General features: G+C 38.4%; 1 protein-coding gene across 1 annotated transcript in view; it reads left to right on the forward strand.

Annotated features, from left to right (window-relative positions):
• LOC104391878 (macrophage mannose receptor 1-like) overlaps positions 1-11351 on the forward strand; it is a 57522-nt gene that overhangs the window by 379 nt on the left and 45792 nt on the right. Inside the window, exons 2-4 of the mRNA XM_010001230.1 lie at positions 4026-4427; positions 5721-5894; positions 9805-9969. Coding sequence (XP_009999532.1) covers positions 4026-4427; positions 5721-5894; positions 9805-9969 — 741 coding nt within the window. The remainder of the gene's footprint in view (positions 1-4025; positions 4428-5720; positions 5895-9804; positions 9970-11351) is intronic.

Below are 11351 nucleotides of genomic sequence, written 5' to 3' on the forward strand. Positions count from 1 at the left end.
GGGCAGCCTCGATGCCTGGGGAGGGGCGGCTGCGGGAGCCTCAGGGGAGGCTCTTTGGGTGGCCACGGTGCTGTGAGCACCAAAAAGCGCCTCAGTTTCCCCCCCCGCCCAGGAGACTCAGCCCCCCGTTAAGTTAACGCTGTCACCCAGCTTTCCTCCACCTGCCTCCTCACAGCCAAGGTGTGCGGAAGAGCCTGGTGTTGAGCACTGTCTTTTCTGTCTTTTCTGTCCTCTGGTCTTTGACGGGCTGGGGGACCTGTGTCTGCCAGATGGCTTTTGTGAGGGGATGTTATGGTAGCTGAGGTGTTGGCATAGAAGAGAGCTGTGAAAAGAGATTAAAGATGTGTTTCTTGGTGACACCTGGAGCTTGCACCCTCCAGCTCAGAGAATTACTGTGATTTCCAACTCACTGCTGTTTTTCACCAAAAATTTTGCATCTGTCCTTCTTGAAAGCCTCTCAGCATCCTCAGCTCTCCACTTTGAGGTCTACTGAAGTACAGTATATGGCAGTATGAAGTACATTCAGAAGCATGAAGTACAGCTTTATAACACTTTATAACCTTTCTTGCTTTGTGTAATTAGCAGCAATCATTATAGACTATCTGGTAAGCAAGAGTCTGCAGGAAGACAGTCATTCTACCAGCTTGCTGCCTTATTGCTTCCTTATCTCTCACTCAGAGCTTTTGGTGTGCTCTTCTGGTGCTCTCCATTACTGTTTAACACTGGTAGTGCTTCATTGGCTTCTTGATTTACACTTGCATAATCTGTGATGGCTTGCAAATGCTGCAGAGTGTGAAGCTATGTTGGCATACTGGAAATCTCTACTGTGGAAAAGATACGTAGTGAGATTTTACAGCACATGGTACAATTCCTTGGATATCAGCTGGGGTCAGATATGGGCAAATAGTCACAGCGTGGTGGGTGGAGAAAAATTGAAGCCTGAGAAAATTCTATTAGGGTCTACTTCGGACAGTTGAGGGAAAGATACTAGGTCTCCCTGGATGAGTTATAATGGTGAGGTAAGTTGGTTCCTTTGTCTGGCACGTTCCTATGCATTTTAAAGAATGCCTCCTTCCAGGAGTAATTCTCAAAATATGGATTAGTTTTTTAGAAATTAGTGTCCAAGTACCAAGACTGTGGTTCTCATCATCATTAAGTGAATCTCTAAGTGTACCACCTACAGCTCATCTATAGTCAAGAATGGCACTTTGTTATGGGAACTCTATAACAAATGTCGCTACAGAGCAGTGAAATGCAGTTAATGACTGTATGAGTAACTCTGCTCTCCCCACGTCACAGTTACAACTCATCATATTGACAGGAGCTGTATCAAGTGTTTACAGGGAAGATTTGGCAGGTCATAGTAAGTGTTGCACAAATACCTGGCTTGTTTCATATTCTTCTCAACTATCTAATCATTCACATGGAGGTTGAAATGGGAATCCTCTAATGGCTAAGCAAGCAGAACAAACACAGAAATAACGCTGTAAACTATAGCCACACAGGACCATGTTGCAAGCCTGCTGTATGGTCATAGATGAGACAGAAGTAACTCTTAGGAGAAGGAAATCCTGCAACCACAGTCTCAGGTCCAGTGGCTCTAGCATCCTGCTACCTCCTTTTCTGTCCCATTTTGGTGCCAACTTGTTCTCAGTGCCTGCTTGGCTGTGTTGGCCCTTTAGCTGCTTACCTATGTATTATTCCCTGTCAGAGCCCCGCGTGCGCTGAGGACCTTGTACAAGCAGTTGTGTTGCCTTTACATACTGCTAACACTTTGTAAAGGTGCAGTCAGAAAAGCAGAGGACCAAAGATTTGTCTTGCCCCTGGCTCCCCCCATCCTCACTCATCAGACGTCTTAGTTCAGCTTTCTAACCTTGTTTCTGAAGCCAAAATTCTGTAACCTTTCAGGCTTGGGTGCAGCAATCCAGGCTTTGGACTCTGAGGTACCTTTTTCATGTGCATAGCATCCTCCCTTTTATACCAAAAACTGCATAAAATAAGAAATGTTATTTTAGGCCACAAATACCATATTAGCAGTTTGAAAGATCAGGTAGTGTGTCCACACATGTGAAAATGCCTGACATCTCTTTTACCCAGAAACTTCAAATAAGATTTCAGGAAAAGCAGAGTTGCAAGCATTGCATATATCAGTTTACAGTACCATTGTGCTAAAAAGCTAGTAGAAAAGCAAAATAAAAAAAAGTTATCACTAGCAGTGATAATTATACATTTCCTGGTATTGTCTGAGAGTAAAACAGATTGGCAAAAGGCAATGATTTCCAGTGCTCATCAGTTTTGCAATACTTCCCAGTGAGTTGGAAGCCAAAGGACAGGAGAAGGAAACTGAACCATAGATGAGATAAGTCTTGCTCAGCTCTTTCTCTGAGAAAGGCTGAGGGAGCTGGGTTTCTATAGCTTAGACGAGACTGAGGTGAGACCTCGTTAATGTTTACCAATATGTAAAGGGCGAGTGTCAGGAGGACAGAGCCAGGATTTTCTCAGTGATGCCCAATGACATGACAAGGGGCAATGGGTGCAAACTGAACTGGAGCATAGGAGGTTCCATGTAAACATGAGGAAAACCTTTTTCATGGTGAGGGTGACAGAACAGTGGAACAGGCTGCCCAGCTTGATTCTGGAGTCTCCTTCTCTGGTGACATTCAAAACCTGCCTGGACACGTTCCTGTGTGATGTGCTCTTGGTGATCCTGCTCTGGCAGGGGGTTGGACTGGATGATCTTTTGAAATCCCTCACAACCCCTAACATCCTGTGATTCTGTGATCTGTTCCCAGGTTGCTCTTCTGCAGAAAGTAGGATCATTTCCATATTGGAGCCTCAGTAAGGAAGGGGAACTTTTCTGGGGTTAACTTGTTTTCCCTTTAAATATTTCTCCATTATAGACTTGGTTTAATTTGGTAATCATAGACTAAAATAAATAATGTTTTAATTAGCATCAATCCCTAGAGTCATATAAATAGGTATTTCTCTTTCCTAGCTTGTGTCCCATTTAAAATACAGTTTCAAGACCGTGTGGCCTGTGTTACATTATGTGATCCAATAGCAGAGACAACTATTTACTTACTGTGCCAAAATGTATCTCAAGGGAATCACAGAAGAGAAATTCTCAGTCTTTGGGCAAGACCAGCTCAGAAATGTTGCATTTCATAGTACATCCAAATGTTAAGAGGTACTAAAAACTTTTCTAGTGCTTATAATGTTGAAATAAACCTTGAACACATGGAAACACATGCTGTTTATACAGAGGGAGAGACAACTTTGAGAGCTGCGAAGAGCCTTGTAAATTTTCATAAGTCATTATGTGGCACACCTAATGATGGCAAATCCCATTGTTGTCACAATTTCATTCATAATCAAGTAATGTAAGAAAGAAGAAATAAATCCCTAATTGCTGCAGTTGAATGAAAAATGAATATGCTGTTCTAGCCCTACAACTAGCCTGTGTGTAAAGCTTAAAATATATCCTTCTTCTCAGTTAAGGCTCTTATGGATTTTAGCAGAGTTTATAGGAATAGAACTTCCCACTGTGGGGAGATGGAGCCTGAAGAACTCACTGGCTGTTGTCATGTCCTCATGCCTGGGAGCAAGGATTAAGGAGCCAGTGCTGATGGAGTGCTCAGTGTCAGGATCTGCAGTGTACACTGTACAGTGCTCCCTTATTTTAGTAACTCTCATGGGTACAGCTTGGATTAATATCATGAGTCTTTTCACTCTTCAGCTTAATGCATGCCTTAAAGCTACAGGAGACACTACATCTGCATATCTGCTGCCTTACACTTTGAGTGTAGATGCTTTCACTGGTGCAAAGTAATTGAAATGTCCTCACGTCTGAACTAGTTGCATTCTACAGTCACTTCAGCAGGTGTAGGCCACCAGAGTACTGCGTCTTCTTTTGCTGAACAGATGATGAGATTTTAACTCCCGAAGTAGAGTCCAGATTCATGTTTCATTTCAATAGTAAGTAAGACACTTCCAACAAAATGATTCCAGTATTTTTTGTCTTACAGATACTAGCATCTTCTTAATATATAATGAAGATCACAAGCGCTGTGTACTTGCTCGAAGTTCAAATTCAGTGACTACTGCTCCTTGCGTTCAAGAAAATGAGTCACAAAAATTCAGGTGGGTCTCAGATCACCAGCTTATGAGCATAGCATTCAAATTGTGCTTGGGAGTGCCTTCGAAGAAAGACTGGGTTCCCATCACTCTGTATCCCTGTGACAAGGCTAGTGAACTGCAGCGATGGGAATGCAGAAATGAGACCCTCTTTGCAATCCAAGGGAAAGATTTGTTTTTCAACTATGGAAACAATCAGGAAAGGAATATTATGCTGTACAAGGGATCTGGTATATGGAGTAGGTGGAAAGTCTACGGAACTACAGACGATTTGTGTTCTCGAGGCTATGAAGGTAAAGTTCTGTAAATTAATTTCTGTATTTCAAACTCATTTCTAAGTGTATCTAATGAAAATATTTCGAAGTACAGGATAATTCCTTCATCTTGTTAATGATCAGTGAGTGTGACTTCTGGTGAAATCAGCAATACTTGAATTGTACAACTTGTCAGTGTTCTGATAAATAATTAACCATGCATGGTAGTTCATTTGGAGAAGGGGAAAAAAGTTCATGATTATTCAGAACACATGTGTAACTATTACATAACAGTCAGTGATAACTTACTATTTACATATTGAAGATGCCTTCCTAGGTGCCTGAAGTGAGTCTCAGAGTTGGTGTTAGACAAATAAATGAAATAATTCAAACAGCTAAATTTGAAAAAGTTAAGTATGATATATATGTATATCTATATATATATATCTATATATCTTTAAGATAAGAATCTGGGAATACATCTGGCCTCCCATTTAGTATTTTGATTAACAGAAATGGAGAGAGGGAGGTAAGGATGCATTTTTTAAGGCTTACACAAAGGCTGATTAGAGCCAGAAAAAAAGAACCATAGCAAATTACATGAAAGGAAGCAGGGAAGAAAATGGAGTCATGGCCTGCAATTCCTTCCTCCTTTGTGTTCTAGCAGCTCTGTGAGACAGTGACCTTGGTATGTCATCTCTCTAGCAGTCCCTGTCATGACATGTTCCTCTGTATGTCCTCTCATCAATGTATGCACACTTTTCTGCACAGAAAACCACTTCAGTTACTTTGATAAGTTTAATTGACTTAGATTTCTGATGAAAAAAAAAAAATCTTTAGATGCCAATGGGAATTTTATTTGGATATAGTATTCTGGAGACACTCTTTGGTATTTATCTTTCGAGTTTATAAGTACTTGGCCTTCCATGTCTAAAATTATCAGTTGCTGAGTGGGTTATTGACAGAAAAATCAGACGTTCTTTGTGCTTGAAAAGAACATTTCTTAACTGTGTCGGTTTTATACTTTTGATTTTATGCATGTAAAATGTATAATGGGAATGTATTTGTGTTGGCTCAATCAGTGCTGGTCAGGAGTCTCCTTAAGAAATAAAAATTTGTTTCATTTTGAACACGGGTACCAACTTAGATTTAGAGAGTAAAATTATTATGTCCCATTTCTAGTACAGTTTGTATACTAAGTTATCAAGCTCTGATTTCTACAATACGCTAGCATATAATAATAAAGTGAACTGATATAAATATATATATATATACATGTATCTCCCAAGCTTCTTACTGCTTAAATGATTTCAAATTGTTGTGTCTCCTTAGATACCTACACAGTGAAAGGAAATGCCAATGGTGCACCTTGTGTATTCCCTTTTAAGTTTGGTGGTAAATGGTATGCTGACTGCACAGATGCTGGCAGATCAGATGGCTGGTTCTGGTGTGGAACCACTTCAAACTTTGATGTTGACAATATGTATGGATTTTGCCCATTGAAATGTAAGTTTTGTATCCTCAAGATTCTGCTCTGCTGTTGTCCAGCTGCATGGAAATATCTGTGTCCTTATCGTGTGCTTTACTGTATAAAACAGAGTTTGAAATGATGAATTTCTCTTTCTCCATGCAGCCTGCTATCCTTTTGGGAACTACTTCAATGTGCAAACATAGAGCTTAGCATAAAAAAAATTGACCAACTATATCCAGGTGAAAGTGTGCTGATCATACATCAGAATCTCTAATTAAACCATTTACTTAAATAGGAAATTAATTCTATCTTAAAATTTTGTGTTAGTATATGCAAAAAGGTGTCTAGAATTTTAAACAGCAGAATTGGAAGCTGGAATATAGCTTAACTGAAAATTAAGACTACTTTGTAGAATGAGTTGCCTTTTAAAGATGAAGGAGCTTACACGAACCTTTTACTAAATTCCAGTATTTCCCAAATCTGTGTGCTACATTGCAGCTCTGTATTTACAATCAATGAGAACTATTTATATTTTAAATTCCTTGGTTTGAATATAGTTTCAGTTTCAACTGTAGTATCGTGAACATACAGACCTTTACTTAGGAAAGTTGATACTACTTAAAGTAAATTAGAGCAATATGCCTGTATGTATTAGAATTCTTCTAAAGTTGAACAATTTTTCTCTGAACTTCTGTAAAATATGTCATAAGCATTTTGTCTGCAAGCTGCTGCTTCTTTTGTCACCTGAAAAGAAATAGCACTTCTGCCTCCCTTCTTCTTTATTATTTTTTGCTGCAAAGCTCCAGCTGTCAGAGCGAAGGAGAAAAACATGCCTTTCCTTCCAAGTGAAGAAAGTGCTGTGGGTTGATCTTAACTGGTTTGATCATGAAGTATTTGTGGCCCTGCCTGATTTCCTGATGTCCATTAATATTGCATTCATTATTTCAGAGAAATAAAATTGACTTTTTTTTTTTCTCTCTCTCTTTTTTTTTTTCTTTTGCTAGAGTTATTTTCAAGAGATTAAAAACATGTTAGGAATATCAATCCTGAAGATACTGCACACACAATATCAACTTCAGAATTCTACTTATCTGGTGCTCTTTGAGTATAACAAATAGGAGGCATCATTAACATTTTGTTTAATTCTTTGGCATAATTCAAGGAAATCCATTCAGATGACTGTGATTGTTTTTGGAAAAAGCTGCTTTATGCTGATTGCCTGCATGTTTCCTTCCTGATTCTTCAGTATTGACTATAAAATATTCTAGCTTGGGTCATACACTTTAATGTGAGATGGGCTGTGGTAGCAGAAGTTTTAGTCAGCCCTATGAAAGAGGAGTGCACTGCCTCTGTATGTTTAATTTTTTTAAATAAGATTTATGGATTGTTTAAACTCTCTAAGGGAGAAAAACTGCTGATATAAAAATGTGATGCAGGCTATTACAGCTCTTCATACTGGGGCCTGGACATACTGAAAAATTATGATTGAACCATATTATGATTTTTTAATTGTGAGTAAAACCGAAATGATAAGGGCATAAGACTATAATTAAAACAGTTATTATAATCCATAGAGATGTAGTGATTTGACCAGTGGAGGTAATATAATTGTGAATATAACTCTTTATTTGGTGCTTGAAAAAGAAACCCTGATGCTGTGAAAATAGAATCTTAAATCTCACAGAAAGAAACTGAGAGGTGTTGCTATATCAGAAATTTTTTAGTAGCCTAGGAAATACTGGCTCTTAATGGGTTCCACTGTGTTTTTTTTTAGCTCTGTGTCGCACTGCAATGCAAAAGTAGATGTTGGGGAAGAAAACAGCTTGCACAGCGTTATCATTGGGCAAATTGACACCCTTGTGTTCATTCGCAAACACCAAATTTATTTTTTATTTCAGGCTTTTTTTCCCATGCTGGTGTTTCAAGATGTCTTGCGAGGTTTTTTCATTGTGATTTTGAGTCTGGTTGAAAATGCCTGGTGAATTGGTCAAATAAGTTGTACAGGGGGATTTGTGTTGATTTTTCTGATTTATCTGGAACTCATAATCTGAGTTTGGACCTCACAGATTTATGTAGGACTAAAGGAAAAAAAAAGGAGGAGCACTTTGGAAAAAGATTTCAAAGTGAAGATAAGCATGTGAAGGAAATTTGTAATACTTTATACTTTTTTGCTATTGACAGCATTGCATTTTTATATACTATATTATAAATTCATATAAACTATAATGTATTTATTATATTAATTCTCTACTGCATGCTTGGAGAAGAATTGATGACAATTATTTTATAGGCTGTCTAACAGGATTTATATTCAGTTTTTGTTTGATATGATTCTACTAATGCAGTTTCCAATGATATTGAACTGAGATTACAACTTGTTCTGAATGGATAACTGAAAAACAATAACATATTTATTTTACTGCATCATTTTTATTTTTACAGAAGAGCACCATATGTAAGTCAGTTATAAATTATGAGACTGAGGGACCATGATGGAAGGTTGGATGAAAGCCTGAGACTTGTTTACCTCTTGCTCTGTAGTAATTGTACAAAACCTGTAAAACCCTTTGTCTCAAGTCTGACCCAAGTTTCTTTGTTGAATTATGGATTTTAATATTTTTGCAATCTCTATTTTATCCCAGGCCTATACACAGGAATTTATGGTCTTGTAGAACATAGTGTCGTGATCGTCATAAAATATTTTGGATAGATGTTGGTTTGTGGATAATGACAATCAGATAAAAGTTCCTATTTTTAGTCAAATGTCCATATTACAGTAGGTTAGTCTTGATTTTTTTTATTAAGGGAAATCTGAGAAGAAGTACTTTGTATTTTCTATAGACTATTAGATATAATACAGGAAAAACTGGAACTGGTTAGTGACCTGCTGACTTTAATAGGTATCATACTTTGTCCTGAGTTTTGTTTATTGTACTGTTTTCCTCTTATTTGCACACTTAGAATTTCTGAAGTTGCAAGCTGTGAAAATTTTGAGAGAAAGAATTATTTTCCTTTTCTGAATTCAGAAAACCTGATACAGGCTACAGGAATTTCAGTCATTTTCCCACTATCAGCAGACGTATAGTCACCTCTGCTATACTCTGGTTTTGTCATGCAATTAATCTCTTTATGGAGTGATATTTAGCTCAGTGTTTGGGCCTTCTGTAGGTTCCTTTTTTGACAGCGCAAGATTACGCTGTTGTCTGTTGCTAGTGGTGGGGATTCAATTGAGAGAAGCCAGGAGAGGCTGCAGTAGTATAAGGAGTGTGGAACCTTCTGGGGCCACTTCTACTGTTGGTGGGCCCTGCTGGATGACTTTTTCACTCTGTTGGCATTGTCTAAAAGTGCCAAGTTCAGGTATTCAAGGATATCACAAGGTCATGTGGCAGAGAAGGAGGTGTGGTGGTATGTCAGATACATGAATAAGATAAATCAGGAATTGCATGAAAGGGTGAGACAGATGCTGATAATGTATGTCTTGTGTTCAGTGCTTGGGTCTGGTTACCTCTATCAGAGTAATAAAATCCATAGGCACTTTACAGAGTACCCATAATTTGTAAAAACATAGCGTTTCTTATCTCAAAAAAGTGTTCAGCTTGATGTACACCTTTGCTAGCAAGTGACTAGAAGTTTTTAATCTTTTTCTTCACAGTGAGAAATCAACTCTTTTAGCATTGCTTTAGCCACTCATCATCTGTCTTAAACAGTGGCTTTGTTATACTGGAGAAAATGGTGACATATCTATTGTTTCATAACCTGTGTCCTGTTCCACAGGGTTTATCTCTGCCCTGGGTTTATTAACACATCAGAGAGTTTTGAGATTCCTTTCAAACAAATTCTTTACTGCAGTGATTAGGTTTGTGTATTTTTGCTAAGTGATTTATTCTATATTTTTTCTGGCTCTGTCTTTATGATAGGTTATAGCATTTCTTTTTCTCCCTACAGTTAATAGCCTTGATGTATTGTGGAATTCCGATCCTTTAACAAATGTCCAGTACCAGATAAACTCTGAGGCAGCTCTGGAATGGCATCAGGCAAGAAAAAGCTGTCAACAACAGAATGCAGAGTTATTAAGCATCACAGAGTTGCATGAACAAACATACCTGACTGGTAGGGTAATATTACTAATCAGTTTCTTTTAAAAAGTGCATTAATATAGCAGTGACACTTATATAGGATATTCTGCCTTGAAAATGTTTATTTGTTCAGTTCTGGTAATTAGTGGATTTAAATTTTTGTCTTGAATGATTTAACTGGGAAAACTGGCACTACTCCAGGTGGGGTCTCGTGAGAGTGGACCGGGGCTGAGAATCACCTCCCTTTCCTGTTGGCCATGCTTCTTTTAATCCAGCTCAGGATACAGTTGGCTTTCTGGGCTGTGACTGCATATTGCCAGCTCATGCCCAATTTTTCACCCACCAGTACCCCAAGTCTTACTCCACAGGGCTGCTCCCAATCCATTCATTCCCCAGCAGGTATTGAAACCAGGGGGTTGCCCTGACCAAGGTGCAGGATCTTGCACTTGGCCTTGTTGGACTTCATGAGGTTCACATGGACCTACTTTTCTAGCTCACCCAGGTCCCTCTGGATGGCATCCTCATCCTACCAGCGTGTCAACCGCACCATTCTTCTTGGTGTCATCTGCAAACTTGCTGAGAGTGCACTCAATCCTATTTATCTATGTCTGTGATGAAGATATTAAATAGTATTGGTCCCAATACAGACCCTAGAGGAACACCACTTGTTACTGGTTTCTATTTGGATATTGAGCCATTGACAGTAACTCTTTGGATGCAGCCACGCAACCAATTTCTTATTCATCTGTTAGTCTATCCATCATATCTGTATTTCTCCAATTTAGCGGATTGATAAATGTATTTGTAATACTATGAACAGCCTGTTCTGTCTAAACATTTGTTTTCGATTTAAGGGTTTGGTCAAAACATGGGTTTTTTTTTACTGACTGTGATGACACTCTTTTTGAAATTAATGCTCAAGGGAACAATCTGGCACTGACATACAGAAGTGAGTTATTAGTTGTGTGTTTCAATTGCAAACTAGTATTCCTGGCAAATGTATGTGAAAATCAGCTTTTCATTCTACTGCTCTCCTGGCTGAACCAGGATTTCCTGTCATGCTCAGTTCTTAGTTGTCTTAATAACAACTTGTTTGTATAGAAGTAGTGCCAAAACACATTAATATGTTGGTGCCATCAACATTAACTATCCCTCCTTTCAACCTTGCCATTCTTCAAGTGTTACACATAATCTTGGTGTCGAAGACAACTAAAACATAGTGTAAGATTACCTACTGGCATGATGTTATTGGTACAAGCAGAAATAATATACATTGCACAGTGATCGGTGAGCTATGCAGAAATACATGTAATGAAAAAATATACCCAGTCAACCAGGTAGGCTTCCAATTCTTATATGAAAGGCAGAGATAGACACTAGATTAACAATGACTGTAAATAATGCTAGAGAGTTCAG

This window comes from Chaetura pelagica, unplaced genomic scaffold (assembly GCF_000747805.2).
Source record: "Chaetura pelagica isolate M959 unplaced genomic scaffold, ChaPel_1.0 scaffold841, whole genome shotgun sequence".
Lineage (NCBI taxonomy): Eukaryota > Metazoa > Chordata > Aves > Apodiformes > Apodidae > Chaetura > Chaetura pelagica.